This window comes from Setaria italica, chromosome III, assembly GCF_000263155.2.
Source record: "Setaria italica strain Yugu1 chromosome III, Setaria_italica_v2.0, whole genome shotgun sequence".
Lineage (NCBI taxonomy): Eukaryota > Viridiplantae > Streptophyta > Magnoliopsida > Poales > Poaceae > Setaria > Setaria italica.
The window spans coordinates 42,576,074-42,593,441 of record NC_028452.1 but is presented as its reverse complement, the minus strand read 5'-3'; the positions used below and the strand labels follow the sequence as shown (position 1 = coordinate 42,593,441).

At 44.6% G+C, this 17,368-nt stretch overlaps 2 protein-coding genes across 4 annotated transcripts; both read left to right on the top strand.

Annotated features, from left to right (window-relative positions):
• Positions 1-1,949: 1,949 nt before the first annotated feature.
• LOC101759168 (protein MODIFIER OF SNC1 1) lies at positions 1,950-10,081 on the top strand. Of its 2 annotated transcripts, none has more exons than XM_022825409.1 (9): positions 1,950-2,373; positions 3,958-4,038; positions 4,128-4,172; positions 4,294-4,657; positions 4,743-4,824; positions 5,112-5,192; positions 5,303-6,828; positions 7,249-9,654; positions 9,745-10,081. In XM_022825409.1, the coding sequence occupies exons 1-8, from the start codon at positions 2,345-2,347 to the stop codon at positions 9,586-9,588; spliced, it is 4,548 nt and encodes a 1,515-aa protein (XP_022681144.1). In that variant the 5' UTR covers positions 1,950-2,344; the 3' UTR covers positions 9,589-9,654; positions 9,745-10,081. The 2 variants fall into 2 exon arrangements, with proteins under 2 accessions (XP_022681144.1, XP_012700240.1); XM_012844786.3 differs by having other exon boundaries at positions 5,291-6,828.
• A 2,158-nt stretch (positions 10,082-12,239) lies between these two features.
• Positions 12,240-16,691, top strand: LOC101758485 (ATP-citrate synthase alpha chain protein 3). 2 transcript variants are annotated; one of them, XM_004962683.3, is made up of 12 exons: positions 12,240-12,459; positions 13,858-14,034; positions 14,128-14,370; positions 14,521-14,572; positions 14,663-14,777; positions 14,910-14,991; positions 15,129-15,224; positions 15,404-15,505; positions 15,591-15,707; positions 15,821-15,937; positions 16,069-16,143; positions 16,262-16,691. In XM_004962683.3, exons 1-11 carry the CDS (start codon positions 12,361-12,363, stop codon positions 16,135-16,137), a joined length of 1,269 nt encoding a protein of 422 aa, XP_004962740.1. In that variant the 5' UTR covers positions 12,240-12,360; the 3' UTR covers positions 16,138-16,143; positions 16,262-16,691. The 2 variants fall into 2 exon arrangements, with proteins under 2 accessions (XP_004962740.1, XP_004962739.1); XM_004962682.3 differs by having other exon boundaries at positions 12,241-12,459; positions 16,069-16,527.
• Positions 16,692-17,368: the final 677 nt, after the last annotated feature.

Below are 17,368 nucleotides of genomic sequence, written 5' to 3'. Positions count from 1 at the left end.
ACCCGCCCGCTCGCCACGTAATCCATGACACGCCACGTAATGCATACCACGCCACGTGGTCACGCAACGGTGGGGACCTTGGCGCCATGGAGGTTGGCGCCAACGGTGAGGGCCTGGGGAGTATGCCCGACACTTGGCGCCAGCCATCCTGGCGCCAAGCTAAGGGTCCATTTTTGGAATTGGTTCCGCCAGGAGCCTATTTGTGAAAAAATTTCACGAAAAGAGCTAAAATAAAAAAGTGGGTCTGTGACACGATCACACGAGGAGCACATAATAAAGAGAGGTCGCGCGTGCGCAAATGATATACGTTGTTGCTCAGCCGTGTTGAGCTGAGGATTTTGTACGCCGGACGGTGGAATATAAGTGTCACTCTAATGTTGTGCTCAGGCGTGGTATTGTAATGGATTATGGCTCTCATACCTTTTTCACAATCTATCAACTCAGCCTCAAAATCATATACTATTTTGGCTCGGTCTTTAATGCGCCTGATCCTTAAATTTACTATGCTAAATTAGATGACCCTTTACCACCCCTAGCTATACCTGAACATTTTTTGCCCGCCCCCGCAGCCTGAACCTGCTGGGATTTGGTCCGTCCACGCTTGCTATGGGAGGTGTGGTCAGTGAAAATCAAGCTCGAAAAAAAAATTGAGCCGACCCGAACCTATCCAGACAATTTATTTTTCAAAAAAATAGGGATGTCGAGCCCGATCCGAAAAATCGGCCCAACTACGCCCATGGGACGATCGTGGACACTATTTTTCAGGTCGAAATGAATCGAAATTTTTTCAGCCCGGCCTGACCCAAAAATGCTCGGATCTAGTTGCAACAACAGCTAGCGGCCCATGGACGTGATGGATTCCTGATGAGTGATGCGTTTTCACAAACCATTTCCTTCTGCAACACGCGGTGCATGGTCGTCTTCCCCACGCATGATGAATGATCGATGATCCTAACAGTGGTATGGGATATCATATAACGCTGCCATTGTCCTATCCTTCCGTGATTGCCAGTCAGTGTTACCATACAAGTTGAGATCCTGATATTGCCATGCACTAAGCAATCACCCTCACTATTATCACTATTAAGTTACTCTTTCCGTTCTAAATTGTAGGTCGTTTTAATTTTTCTAGGTTTATAGATATTACTATGCATCGTTTTAGCTTTTCTAGATTCATAGATATTACTATGCATCTAGATATAGTCTATGTCCATATATATAATAATATCTGTGAACCTAGAAAAGTCAAAATGATCTACAATTTGAAACGAAGGGAAATAATAATTATCGTAGAGGCTACGCATCTTTGTATTAATAGGAAAATACGCGCGATGTGGAGGCTGCACAACAGGACTGACAAGATGATATCACATGAATGATCGCAGACTGATAGCTTGGAAGCTAAGGAAGAGAGCCTGATAACCTGGTTGCTTTGTAAGTACTTTCTTTCTTCATGAAACACATGCTCAAGGTCAGACACGTTCTCAAAAGACTTGTAATAAGTGCTTTAGTTATCAACTTATCAAATCTTTTACATATCGTTTATATCTTATACTAATGATTACTGTGGATGATTCGTGACATCATTAAATTAACGAAGAAGCTCGGAGTGAAACCGCTCTGCCTCTTGTACAACCTTGGCTCGCACGAAACGTCCACGTCGCGGCCTCCGACGTGGCGAGCCAAATCCAAGCACGCAATTACGCCAAACCACCTCAAGCCCGTCACACCGGATCCTCTGCTCCCCGCGGCCACACCGACGCACGCATCCCCTCCACTCCCCACGCACCCCACGTGGCCTATCCACCCTGACACCTGGGCCCGGAGCGCGCACGGGCTCCCGTCCCCACGTCCAGTCTCGCCCCGCCACGCGTCCCTCCTCTCCGCCCTTTATATCGCTCTCACGAACACACCCCACAACCTTCTCTCTTCCCCCTCCCCTCCCCTCCCCCCCCGTCGCCTCGTCCTCCCGCCTCCGCCTCTGACGAGCGGGCCCCACCTGTCATCCTCCCCTCCCCCGCCGCCGCCGCTCGCCGGACGGCAGGGCGCCGAGGGTCCCCGTTACCTCCCCTCTCGCAACAGCATCGTTTCCCGCCTCCGCGGTCGCGCGCCGCCGATCCGGGCCTGCCGCTACCCGCGCTGATCGCTTCGTCCGCCTCCGCCTCCTAGGGTTTCGGCGGTCCCCATCGCTCCTCGGGGCTCCAGGGAGGCGGCCCCAGGGATCTCGATCTCCACGGCCTCGGGGCCCTCTTCACGGCCCGGCAGTTGGTTCCGCTCGATTCGCCACCGGGAAATTAGAGAGGCGTGTCCCGCCGGAGGAGCTCGCTCGCGCGGAGGAGGGGCCATGGCCTCGACGCTCAGCACGGACCGGAGGTTCGCGATCTCCATCCCCACCTCTCAAGCGCGATGCAATTATGTTTCCCAAATTGCCCCTTAAGCAATTCTAGTATTTTGCGTTGGGACTGTGCATTGTTACTGCGGATTCTCTAGGGGGTAAAAATTAGAAAATCTAGCATCTGTTTGCTGTGGTGTGTGTGTGTAGCATGCATCTGGTTTCAATTGATTACGGGGGTAAAGATGATACCTTTTGGAAGGTCAGGTTTGATATCGAGCCATCATTTTGGGACAATTGGCCCAACGGACTCACAGAGTTGAGAGGGTGTGGTACTCGTGTCATCGTGTGTGACCTAAGTGTTTTATTGGTGAGATTTACATGTAGGTTTTGTCAGTTTTGGATAACGGTCGTGTCCGGTAATCCAGTTTGTGTGGGAAATCACCAGACTGTTAAATGATGCGGTGATTATATCCATTGTCTTGTGAATGAAGAGCTGCGGTCCTGGAAATTCTGGGGTGGTGCTTACAATTTCGTGCAGCTGAGCTGCCTCTCTCAATAGCTGGCATACCTTTTCCCATATTTAAATCACCTCTTTTTTCTGCTTAACTATTCTGTTTAACCTATTTGTGATTAGGGTTGACTTATTGAAGTTTTAAGGTAAGAACAGTGATTAATTATTAGGTCATGGTGCTGAAGTTTCTAGTTAACCCTATCACAAATATAAGTCCATCTAGGTTTGTCCCAAGTCGAGCTTTTTTTTTTAACTTTGATCATATATATCTAAAATATTTTATATAGATTGAATGGATTCATTATGGAAACTACTTTTATACTCCATCCGTCACAAATTATAGGTCATTTTGGCTTTTTAAGGTTCATAGTTTTTACTATGCATATAGATATACGCTATGTCTAGATACATAGCAAAATCTATGAATCTAGAAAAGCCAAAACGACCTATAATTTGAAATGGAGGGAGTAACATATAACTCCTTTTCATTTAACATAATACATTTTAATAGAAGTTGCTAGTCAAAAGGTAAAAAGTTTGACTTAGAACAAACCTAAATGGACTTATATTCGTTGTCAAAGTTAAAAATGTTTGACTTGGAACAAAACTAATTAGATTTTTATTCATTATCAAAGTTGAAAAGGTTTGACTGAGAACAAACATAAATAGACTTATATTTTTTTGAGGTAAAATAGACTTATATTTATGATGAAAGGAAGTATCTATTTATGTTGGGGACCCCTTTAGGTTGAGGATCCCTAATTAATGATTGTGCAATAACAGAAACAAGCTTGTTATGCTATTGCATGTACACTGGGTCACAAATTGAGGTGATATTCATTTTGTCCCATCCAGAGCTAGCCATGTGCGAGTTGTCACATAAATTTTGTTTTCAAATGTTGTCCCACATGTAACAAATCTTCCTTGGCACCTGCAAATTAAATGTTGTATCCACATGAACTGCCTTGTTTTGTGATGTCATTTATTGCGATGTTTCATATTTGTAATTTGTGTGGGTAGATTTTTGTGTTGTACGGGCTGCAAACATTTTCCTCTGTACCTGCATAATCAGTTCTCTGCTAATTTAATTCTTCCTTATGGCTTCCTTCAGATGGGGTGCTGCTCCTGCAAGGAAATCTGGTATGACTGTTCTAGGAAAAGTCCCAAAACCGATTAATTTACCAAGTGTGAGGTAACAGTTTCGCTATTAGCTTCTTGTAGCAAATCCTTAATTCTGTAAAATTTTTTGTATGTGGATTGATTTGGTTATTGCTTATGAAGGTCGGAAAACAATGGTCTTGATCCCAACCTGGAAATTGTTCCAAAGTAAGTAGACATTCTTGTTTGGTTCGTAAGTGTTGATATAACTCGATGTTTTTTTATGTTTAAGATGATCTCAATGTTTTCCCATAATTAGTATGCCACGAAACTTTTGTTTCAATGTTAGGGGCACCCTCACATGGGGCAGCAAAGCACCTTCTGCAACACCAAATGCATGGGGTTCCTCATCAATTATGTCTACCAAGAATGATGGAAGTTCCAGTTCATCCAGCCACTTCAATGGCCGGCCCTCCTCTGGGGGCGGCTCAAGGCCATCAACAGCTGGAAGTGAATCACTTGGTTCACCCAATGCTTGGGGTCCAAATTCTCGCCCATCTTCAGCATCAGGCACATTCCCATCATCTCATGTACCAGTGGCTACAAATCGTCCCCGAAGTGCGGAAACAAGACCAGGAAGTTCACAGCTTTCTCGATTCGCTGATAGTGCTCCAGATAATATGAAAGCATCGATAAGGACTATTGATAGATCGGTAATTCTGCAGACCTACAACTCAATCTAGATTGGGATTCAGTACATCCTTCTTTTCATATTTGTGTTTTTTTTTAACTATGTAGGGATCTTCATCACATGGGCATGGTTTTACTCTAAGTACTGGTGATTTCCCAACCCTTGGCTCTGAAGTTAACAGTCAACGAGGTACTTTGTGCAACATAAGATATGTTCTATAGTTTTTATGTCTGCTCCTGCCAAATTGTTTTTGTAGTTTTTATGTTTAGCATGTCAAATTGTGAGCTGTCTTTAAAACATTTACATAAATACAAGGTAAATGCTAGCATTGGTAAACTATTTTTGGCAAAAATGGTTTATTGACTTTGCCACAATTTGTTTTTGTTCAGACTTCTTTGTCTACGACTGCTAATATTATCTACTTACTTTATGTATAAAGATAAGAAAAATCCTCCTTACACGTCTTTTTATTCTAGGCCATAGTTCGAAAGGGCGCCCAACTTCTAGTTCTGGTAAAGAGGCACCGCAAGTGGAACAAGTGAAGAGCCTAACAGCTGGTATGGTAATTTCATAATTACATCATCGGTCGATAACATTCACTGCTGTTGGATACATATAATTGTCTTATTGTAATCGGAAATATCTTATGTGCTAGGAAACGCTGAAGTGATTTCGTCATCCAATAATCATGCTGTTGATATCATGAAGACAGAGCAGCATGCCCACACTGGAGGTGCTCCTGCCCCTGTCACAAGTCTGCCAACTGAGGGCCTGCAGCCACAACCATATCCACAAAATTTTCATATGCCTCCTCCACAGTTCGATTCATGGCGTGCACCTCATGGTCAACCCCCCGAGGGAATGTGGCATAGAGGAGCAGCACCAGGTGGACCATACAGACCTGTAGGCCCCCCTGGCAGTTTCCCTGTCGAACCATTTGGTTATTATGGTCAGTTCCCACCCAACTCTGAAGCCGCAGCAAGGCAGGGGTCAGGGCATGGTGGATATCACCCTAAAAATGGTGATGTGTATCATCCTATGCCTCCTAATTCCTATATTATGAATCAGCCTGTTATTCCAGTCAGAACAGTTTATCAGGGTCCAGTGCCTTATGATGGATATTATGGCCCTCGAGCAAATTTCAATAATGCCAATGTGAGGGATCCTAATTTTGTTGGAGGTCCTCGTCAACCTGGAGTATTGAATCATTTTCCAAATCAGAATGACAAGTTCCACCCTGGACATTCTCAAAGCAGACCAGACAAACATGAAACGGTTCTGAGGGAGCAGCTGGAACCTGATAAAGTAAATGTGTTTCGTCGAGGACAACCTGGGAGTTTACATGATAACCCTGATCGCCTAGGAGGTTCCCATGAATTTGAAAGGAATGTGAAGCCAGCACCGCCACTTCTTCCGCATCCTGATGGAAACCGGACTGATATGAACATGAGGACAGATACAAGGGACACCTATGGTGAAAGAAATAGGGTACTTACAAAGTCGGTGCCTAACCAGAGAGGTCCCGTTGGTACGGACCATTCATCTGTTTCTCAAAATGCACATTCCCATCCCAGGGAAACTGGTGATGGCACTGTGCGCAAGAAATTCAAGGAGGATAGTTCAGTTACACTTGATCAGCAACCTGTCATTAAGAAGAATACAGCTTTAATAGAGAAAATTGAGAGTTTGAACAACAAAGCCAGAAATGTTGATGCACGTAATGTTCCAGAACCAGCTTCTTCCAAGGAATTCAAGAAACAGCAAAAAAGCACTGATATTTCATCTACTGCTGTCATTACTGGAGCTTGCACTTCTGACCGGGTGACTTCTGTTTCTCATATCTCTCCTGTGGTGCAGAGACTACCAAATGTGCCTAGCGAGGGTGCAGTTGTTGGACCGGCACACTCACAGTTAACTGAATTTAGCAAAGCTGGAAAGCTGGGTGATTCAATTAATGATCGTGCACATAGGAGAGGTGATTCTTTAAGAAACAGTCACCATGGTCCTTCTAAAGACAGACTAGCTAATAAGTTAGCGAGTCATGGAAGGGGAGAAAGTTCCACTGCTGATTCATTACCAGTAGCTGATCTGAGGAATAACATTCAGCATGGCCAACCAGCTGAGAGTGCTTCACAGCTGCAACCTGTGATCTTACCTGATGATATGCCAGCTTCACTTGATTATGAGTCCCAGGTATATTTGCAGATTTGTGATATTCTTACTAGTTGTATGGCCACCATTCTTATCTTCTAGAAGTTTCTTATTGCAATTATCTTTTTTGCCACTATCTCTGAAATTTTTAATCCAATGAAACCTCGCTTATCAAGTGCGTATGAAAAAAAGTCAATTAGAAAAGTATGCTACGTGCTGCAGCATTGCCATTGCTTCAAGTTATAATATATTATCCTACCTTGTCTATTTGTATCTGGGATTCCAGTTGGAATTCATATCACAGGACAGTTGTTGCGCCATAATCAACTAATGACTAGCTTTTGCTAATTAAGACATATTGGTCTGCTTTTATTGCCTGTGGAATTTCTTAAAGTAGTGAGGTTACTTGAATGATGTTGATTGCTGATTAGTGTTGTATTTGTTTTTTTCCTCCCAATTCAGCGTGCAAAAATGAAGGAGTTGGCTGCAGAACGTGCAAAAAAGTTGAAAGCTGAGGAGGAGGAACGGATTAAGAACCAAAAGGCAAAAGCTCTCGCGAAATTGGAAGAACTGAACAGACGATCATCAGTTCTTCAGAAGAAATCAAATGATACAAAAGTAGAAACTGATGATGCGCATGATGATAAGCAAAAGGCTGGACCTGATATGACTGCTAAACTTGCCACTTCAGTTGCTGAACCATGTGATGTTACTGCATCTGACAATCTTATTGTTCTTCCACCTCCTAATGATCCCAAGCATACTGTGGTTCATGTACAGCCCCAGACTACTGCACTATCACATACTTCAGATGGTGGCAAAGACCCTGCTGCTCATTCCACCTCATCCTCAGTCAGGAACACACAGATCAACATGAATCATGTTGGGCAGAAGAGTATCTCACAGTCTCATGACACCAGCGTTCCAAAGCCTAAGCAGGGTTACAGGAAAAGGCATGTTGTTTCAGAGGAGAAAAATTCTAGCGAGAAGCCAATCGTTTCGATAAGCACTGGGAATGCCAAGAAAAATGCTGAGGTTCCTGTGGACACAGCAACAGCTGTTGCACCACATGATGATCCCCCAGCTCAGAACAAGAAGGGTGCCCGGCATTTGAGAAATAAGAAAAAGGTGGATGATGCTCCAGTTACTTCTAAACATCCACCTACAGTGTTTAATGAGCAGAATACAATGAAAGTCCCTAGTGAGCCAAAGACACATACTGGTGGTGTGATCATCAGTAGCTCTATAGTTCCCACTGAAGGTACTATTGTAACTGTGGGAAGTATAACTGTGGGTGGAATATCACTTGCATCTCTAAATCAGAATCGTGTTAAATCACCAGATGGACCACATAATACAGAAAGTAGCCGACCAAGACCTCAGCAAGCAAAAAGATCCGGAAAACATCAGCATGGTGTTCGGGCTGTTGAAAAGCCACTTGGGAATGAAGGTGTCTTGTGGGCACCAATTAAGCCACCAGTGCAGAATGAGCAGTCTGATGGAGCCATGCGGAATGCAGCAGCAGCTGACCCCACTGCTGGGAAGACCTCCAATGATGGGGAGAATGTTACTAGAACAAAGAGGGCTGAAATGGAAAGATATGTTCCTAAGCCTATGTCCAAAGAGCTGCAACAGCAGAATCTGGGTCATGATAAGGAAGCAATCGATAACTCCAGTGCTGCTAAATTAGATGCTGCAGCCGAACCCAAGAAATTGGAGGACAAGAAAACTAGCAAGGGGCATGGGAAGTCTAATCCTTCTTGGCGCAGAAGGAATACTGATGAGTCATCTTTGGTGGTACCAAATTCTATTGAGCAAGCAGACAACTCTCATGAATCAAAGGAAGTTCAGAAGTCCACCAATCAGAATCAGCCAGTTGAACCTGGCAAGCAAGAAGATAAGCAGTTAAAATCCAAGGCAGATGCTGCTGCTGAGAGCAACTCAGCTCGAGCTCAAACAGTTCCCTTATCTGTCAATGCTGTAAAAGAACATAGTGCAGCTAACAGGCAAAGACGACAGCATGTTAAGGCTCAAAGAAACGAAGCAAGTAGCTACTCAAATGAGAGCAAAGATAGAGAGGGCAGGACTGACTTTGTCTATCAATCAACAACCCCAGCCATGGATTCAAACTCATCCGAACACAGGAGCATGCCAAGATCTGATGTGAAAAGCAGCGGGTCAGTTTCACATTCTAGAACGCACTGGAAGCCTAAATCCAACTCCCATCCTCAGAACAGCTCAGATGGCAACAATGCTGTTGAAGGGCAAGTGGGTACCCATGGAGCTAGGGTTGAGGTGAACAGCTTCAAAGGACCTGATAGTTCTACCTGTCAAGACAGCCGCAGTAGTAAACCTACAGAAAGGAATGATGGCATCGATGAGAAGTTCACACACAGTGAACAGGAGAATCTGACACGGGTAGATGGTAACCAGAAAGGTGAGACAGAACAGGAGCCGGTTAATCCTTCACCACGTCGCCAGGGCCAGCATAACACAAGGTACCACAGAGGTGGCGGGGCACATAGGGGAAGGGGTGGTTATGATGCTGGGAGGCCAAGCCATGGCACAAATGCGGAACGGCGGAGGGGTGGCAGTCATCTTGAATACCAGCCAGTCGGATCCCACAGTAAAGCTACAGACTTCCAGCAGAACCCGAGTGTTGAAGAACGAACCGAGGTGCCTCCCGCTTCTGGTCCGGCTTTCAGGGAGCGGGGCCACAACAGGGGGCCACGTCCAGCAGGCCACTTCGTCAGGCGAAACCCAGCTCCTGCGCCAGCTGCTGACTCTTACCAAGATGAATAATCTTCCACCGCTCCCACGACTGCTGAGCTGCAGGAAGTCGCTCTCTTCTGATATCTCAACAATCAGGTAGGTGAATGTGGTATTTTTGTGACCTGTACAGGGATCATGTCCTCCAATCTCCATCCCGCCATGTCTAACATGTTCTGGGGCTGGCAGGTTGGACGTGCTCGGGCTGGCGGCAGATGCTCGTCGTCTACGGTGGTGAGCAGTAGTAGTAGGATCATGTAATGATAATAGTCTTTGTTCCCCAGGGCCGTTGGGCCCTCGCGTGTGGTTGTCAATTGTTCCGTAGGACATCCCCTTTGGTGAGATGCGATGTTGGAATGTGTACTGACGGAGTTGAGTTGTGTTTGAGAACTGGGTTTAAATGTTGTTAGCTCGTGATGCTAATGGGAACAGAAAGTGTTCGTTTTTGCTCAGCTTATGGCCCCCGCGTGTTGGGTGATTTGTTGTGCCCGGGTTGCGGAAGATGAAAGCATGCTCTCTTTTCCTTTTGGTTTGTTTGTTGGTGGTGTCAGTGGTATTCATTCAAGCTAATGGTTCCTTTGGGTCCACGGGATCCTGGTAATCTATCAGATGCAGCGTTCGATTTGAGAAATGGACGCTGATAATCTCATCCGTTTCCATGCTAAACTTGTTCATCATATATGTAGTCGCACGAATGCAGCTAAAAACTTAGTACATCTATACAATTACACGTGAAGGTTGCGAGTAACGCAAATAAAAAGAAGGCGAGAGAGTTTGGTATGGTGGAAGTGTGAACTTTGCTTGTTCTTGCGGGAAGCAGGTGAGGTAGTAACGACGGGGAACCCACCCAACCTCCCATGATTCCATCGACATCACCAACATCGGGTTGCATGGTTTCCAACGCCCATCGATCACCGGCACACCAGGCCATCCGTCCATCCACCCCGCGCACGACCGCTCAACGGGTGAGGCGCCCTGCGTTGAACGCTGGCCCTGCCGTCTCCGAGACGCGGAGACCGGCTGTGCGCGCAGAAGAGATTGGGATGCACGTTATCTGCCCAGTAAAAATACTGAATTGGGAAAGACTAAGATTTAGTTCTCAAATTGGGAGTGGCAAAGTTTGCATTTTGCTATAAATATGCAACTGTAGCATTTTGTTTGTATTTATGAATTATTATCCAAACATTGACTAATTAGGCTCAAAAGATTCGTCTCGCAAAGTACAACAAAACTGTACAATTAGTTTTTGATTTCATCTACATTTAGTACTCCATGCATGTACCGCAAGTTTGATGTGATAAGGAATCTTCTTTTTGCATAGTGCCAAAGTTGGGAAAAAGAGGAACTAAACAAGGCCTAAGACATGGCACGAGTAGAGAGTAGTGCAGCCACATCCGTAGCATGGTACCGTTAAGTTTTAGAGGCGTACGACACCAACCCTCCTACACTAAATCAAATTAGAATGAGTCATTCTGAGTATGAAGAACGACCGTTGAGAAAACACCTTCTTTTTTCTCTGTGTCACGACTTTATCGTTGAATATGCGTTTATAAATTCTATAAATGGGTCTTTTCATGGACCATTTTTCCAGCATTTATCACACTTACCCTCCTACACTAAAATCAATTTTATAATTAGTGATTATGGGTACGAATGACCGTTGAAAAAGCTCTTTTTTCCTCTGTGTCACTACTTTGTCGTTGAATTGTAGATACGAGTTGGCATTATCCTCAAGTCAAAAGTTCATCTTTTGTGAAGTCAAAAGTTATACAGGAAGTCAAGAAAAAAAAAGAGGTGAGAACAAACCAGGACTCATGTGCCACTTTTAGCTTCCAACGACCCAAACCAAGGGATAAGTTGTGCTAGTAGCTAGGTACCGACAAGGAGCTAATATAGCCTACGGTTTTTGCTAGTCTATTTGCTCTATCAATTTATGATTCAACTTTAGCGATGAGATATATATGCTATTAATATTGATTTTCCTCCAAGCCATAACAATAGAAAACAATGACGGATGCAACGTATGAACCTAACCGGGGCTCCCTTTTCTTCCTTTTTCTTTTTCTTCCTTCCCTTCCCTCCTTCCTCAAAAAATCATAGAGGTGCTCAATAGGGGTTCCACTATCTAAGAGGTGGTAGGGGGGCTTGAGCCCTCGCCCCACCGCTAGATCCACCTCTGAATAGAAATGGCAATTGGATAGTCAAAAAATCTTCGAAGAGGACGGATCAACCTCAAGTTAGAGCCTACCTTCGTGAGGTAAGAAAGACACCCTCTCTCTCATATATACTCGCACATGGTGTAACGAGACAGCTCGGTTAACCGATGGATTAGGTGATGCTCCTAATAATCTTTCGTGACTACAGTAAAATTATTTTAAAAGGAAAATATTGCCGCTGCCCTGTTATCTGTGCCACATGTCCTAAGTTCAAATGTTTGTGCTTGCCTGTCAGCCCGTGTGGTACGTTACCACTCACCGCACCAACCCAAACGGTCCCAACGCAACCAGATCCCATCCACCTGCAGCCAAACCAAACCAGCCGGGGCCCACATCCCAGTGACCGAAAGAAACCCGCAGCCGCTTCACCACCGGCGGGCGCCTCTCGTGTCTCGTCTCGGCCGGCCTCGCTATATAAGCCGCCCGTCGCGCCCGCGCCGCGGTGGCAGCGCACGGCGCACACGAGTCCCGACGTCGCCGTTGGCCACCCCGTCCGAACGCTCGCTCACCGCTAGAGCTCTCCACCAACCCACCTGCTCCCCCCCCCCCCCCCCCCCTCGGCTTTCAGAAGCCTCGGCGAGCGGCGGCGATGGCGCGGAAGAAGATCCGGGAGTACGACTCCAAGCGCCTCCTCCGGGAGCACCTCAAGCGCCTCGCCGGCATCGACCTCCAGATCCTCTCCGCGCAGGTCATTCCCTGTTTTCTTCCTCTCTCTCCCGCCGCGCTGCAGCCTGCTGCTTGCTGGATCGGCTCGTGATCTGGGGGTATTGGGAAGGTCAGTCGGCGGATCTCAGCGGCGCCGGGCGCGGATCCTGCCCTCCGGCGCGCGAGGGGTTCGATTGGATGGGCAATTCTGGCTTCTTGGGATGAGGTGTGGCTCTGGGGGCGTGTGGAGTGAGTACTTGTGCTGGGAGAGACTAGGTGGGCGCAATTTACGCTCTGAGACTGGGAGTTCTGAGCTCGAGCAGTTGTTGGTGTTTCCTGCTCATGATTGCAGTTTGAAGCTGTTGCAAACGTGCAACTCTTCTAGGCTTGCAGTAGTTGCTTTGCTGTTTGTTGGTAGTTTAAGATTCCGGAGTGGACGAAGACCTCGGCTGGGCAGAAGCCAACCGCAGCTATTTGATTTGAGAGTCATGATTGTTGTTGTTGTTGTTAATTGGTGCTAAAATTTGCTGGAAACTTTCTGGGCAATGGAATTCTGTTGTGTACTTGGGATTTTGACACGGTACTTTTTGTACGGATCATGCGGGAATTAGATTTGAAACAATTGCAATGCACTATGCTGCAAGAGCTGCTGTTTGCAGTAATATGCGGTAGAATGCTTGTCTACATAACTTTTCACCACCGCCGTTTCCAATTAATGATTTAATGAACTGATAATGTTTTGGTTGGACGAGTCAAATGATGCTCAATGCGTAGTTATCCAAGACATGTGTGGCCTGTCCGAAGATATGTTTATGACCTGATCCATTGTGACGTACGAATATTGGATATGTTATATTACTGAGACCCATCTTTTGTTTATTGTGTGTATGATTGGCCCATTAGTTATTCGTTGTTAGTTGGTGAAAGCTGGCTAGTACTTTGGCTGGGAATGTTCAATTCCTCTTCCTAGTTTAGAGAAATGTTGAAGTCATAATAATTGGTTTGCTATAATGGATTTGTAAGGTGCAGTGCTGCTATGATCCAGAGTCTCAACATTCACTAGGCTGTGATACTTTAAGTAATAGTATCTCTAATTTGCTCTGATAAATTGGATCTGCATCAAACACTGGTACTTCATTGGTTAATGCTAAAACATTGTGTTGGTTTTCAGTCAGCAGATAGCAACAGGAAATTCATGATCTTTATGTGGTTTCTCTTGGGTAGGTGGGCTTGCTGAGTATTTTACATTAGCTGGGTTTGTTGGTTGTAGAAACACAGATTGAATTTGATTGAGCGGAATGCTTCAACTTTTTTTTTCTTGAACCAAATGCTTCAAGTTTTGATGCTCTATAGTAGTTAACTTTTCTCTCTCAAAAGCATCCCTGTTTCTGAATATTCGTCAGGATGAATTTGACTGAATGTCAAGTATGCTTATTTGTAGGTCACACAATCAACGGACTTCACTGAGCTTGCAAACCAGGAGCCATGGCTCTCATCTATGAAGTTGGTCGTGAAGCCTGACATGCTGTTTGGTAAGCGTGGGAAGAGCGGACTTGTGGCCCTCAACCTAGACCTTGCCCAAGTTCGCCAATTTGTTAAGGAGCGGTTGGGAGTTGAGGTAGTGAAAAACAACATTTTCCCATGCTTCCCCAGTACAAGCTTGATTGTTAAAGCTATTTATAATCTGTATGGGTTTGCTCGTGTATCTTAGGTTGAGATGGGTGGCTGCAAAGCTCCAATTACAACCTTCATAGTTGAGCCGTTTGTGCCCCATGATCAAGAGTACTACCTTTCAATTGTATCAGAAAGGCTTGGCTGCACCATTAGTTTCTCTGAGTGTGGAGGTATTGAGATTGAGGAGAACTGGGACAAGGTTAAGACAATCTTTCTTCCCACAGAGAAGCAAATGACACCTGATGCATGTGCTCCGTTGATTGCCACCCTGCCACTGGAGGTGAGCTATTGCCCTGTTACTTGCCTATTTATCATATCATTTATTTTGTTCCCTGCAGGTTTGAACTTGTTACTGCTGGTAGTTTTTGGATTCTTGATTAACCATCAACGCTCTATTGATTCTCAGTGATGATTCATGTTTGAATTTCAGGTCCGCACAAAAATAGGTGATTTCATTAGAGGTGTATTTTCTGTTTTCCAAGGTACCTCACCCATGCTTTCCAAAGGCAGACAGTTTGTAATTGTTGATTTTCCGGTCTCTACAATATGATGATCATTGATTCTTTTGGCAGACTTGGATTTCTCATTTCTTGAGATGAACCCATTTACCTTGGTAAATGGTGAACCATATCCTCTGGATATGAGAGGAGAACTAGATGACACAGCCGCTTTCAAGAACTTCAATAAGTATGATTCAGGCTTTTGATGTACCTCACAGATTCTTATTATCTCCTGCATACTAATCACTTTTTTTATGTGAAAAGGTAGAGGGTTTCCTACTGTATCTCCAATCATAATGATCATTGTTTTCATGTACAGGTGGGGTAACATTGAGTTCCCTCTACCTTTCGGAAGAGTTCTCAGTCCCTCAGAAAGCTTTATCCATGAACTGGATGAGAAGGTATATTCATGTGAAATTGGACACCTGATATTCCTTTTCACCCTTTCCCCTGTCTGCATTTGTATATGGATTAACATGTGTTGACAGTTCTGTATGTTCCATCTGATTTTAGTAATGAACCATTTTCCTTCTTTCAGACAAGTGCTTCTCTGAAATTCACAGTATTGAACCCAAAAGGACGCATTTGGACAATGGTTGCAGGTGGTGGTGCTAGTGTCATATATGCTGATACGGTAAGCCTGAATTTCTGGCAAACCCTCCTTCAAGTTACTTTGCACCTTTTGATACCTTCTCTCGATAACTTCATATTTGTCATAAAATGGATTTCTAAAAGGAACTTATATTTAACAATAAAATGTGCCATCTGTGAAATGTATGGCGGAATAATCTCACAGTTCCTCTTGCATACCAGGTTGGAGATTTGGGTTATGCTTCAGAGCTAGGAAATTATGCAGAGTACAGTGGAGCTCCCAACGAGGAGGAGGTTCTGCAGTATGCTAGAGTGGTTCTGGATGTAAGAACAGTAAAGAACCTTTCAGCTATCTGTCTATTCTGCTCATTACTTTTATTTGTCATGAATAATGTTTGAATCCTTTTAGTGTGCTACTGCTGATCCTGACGGTCGCAAGAGAGCCCTTCTCATTGGAGGAGGTATTGCTAACTTCACTGATGTTGCTGCCACATTTAGTGGCATCATTCGGGCTTTAAGAGAGAAGGTAAATTGGACCGCATGGTTTGATTGCTGTTCAATTTCACAACCACTCCCACCTGTCTCCATTTAAAACCTTCACCAATCCCATTTGTTTTTACCTTCCAAATCTGGTTCCAGGAATCCAAATTGAAGGCCGCAAGGATGAACATTTACGTCCGGAGAGGCGGTCCAAACTACCAAACCGGACTCGCGAAAATGCGCACTCTTGGTGCGGAACTTGGTGTCCCAATTGAGGTATGATTGCACATTCTTCTTTCACAGAAACGCCGTACATGCCGTTTCCTGAAATGAAATCACCGGGATCAGCTCCATGCCTCCATCCCCATAACAGATGACCTGACTATGCTTAAAAAAACTCGTTGCAGGTGTACGGACCAGAGGCGACCATGACTGGGATCTGCAAGGAAGCCATTGAATGCATCATGGCCGCGTAAACCACGGTATAGTTTCTCCCATTGCAGTTGCACCCGTTTTGCACCAGACGTTCAATGTAAGCGATTGTTCGAGTGAAACAGAGAACGATCATTGTTGTGAGTAAACTCTACCTTTGTAACACAGTTGCGCAATAATCAAGATCTTGGCTTGGGACGTGAATGTGTAATGCAGTTGTGGTGATCCACCGGATTGCAGTGTTCCTGGCCGTGCTGGCATCCTATACCGTCTCTGTTCTTTCGAGTGAAACAGAGAACGATCATTGTTGTGAGTAAACTCTACCTTTGTAACACAGTTACGCAATAATCAAGATCTTGGCTTGGGACGTGAATGTGTAATGCAGTTGTGGTGATCCACCGGATTGCAGTGTTCCTGGCCGTGCTGGCATCCTATACCGTCTCTGTTCTTGTGTCGTGTGTTTCAGTGTGTTGGAGCCTTGTGCTGTGTATTTCTCGGTTGAGACTCTACGGTTGTAGCCAGGCAAGGTCCTGAGATTTTGGGGGCCAGGGACCGAAATTATATGGGACCTTTTAATAATTAAAAATGTTACTCCTTCCGTCCTAAATTAGGATTCGTTTTCATTTTTCTATGTATATTGCTTTTGTTATACACCTAGATATATATTATGTCTAAATACATAGCAAAAGTTATGCATCTAAAAAGTCAAAACGAATAGTAATTTGAGACAGGGAGGGAGTAAGAAACACTCAAGATGCATAAAAAATATTCATATCAAAACAATGTATATATATTACCTTAAAAGTTTCTCTTAACATTTCTAGATGCAAAATCATTGGTGATTGTATCAAAATCAATCTTATCCAATAATCTCTTCTTGACACATTTCTAGATGACATGTTAGTGCTTTTTACTGAATATAAAAGAAAAATACAATTAGTCGTGGGTGTCAATGATTTAGAGCAAATATCTGGTGTCCTAGTTGCTTTTGATTGGCTAATTAGTGCACAAGAAATTGGATATTTGGATTGGACGAACTCCTCCTTTACTTGCTCAATGCTGCTCGGTGGGCTAAGAATTAAAGAAAAATGTGGCACCTGTTTTTTTATCAGTGGCACATCAAATACTCAAATCATGCATGTACTTATGGCGCGGCATGTACAACTCATTGACTCATATACCTTCTCTGTATACATACCTGGGCACCCCCTCCCCCCCCCCCCCCCCCCCCCACACACACACACACGCACACACGCACACACGCACAAGGAACGG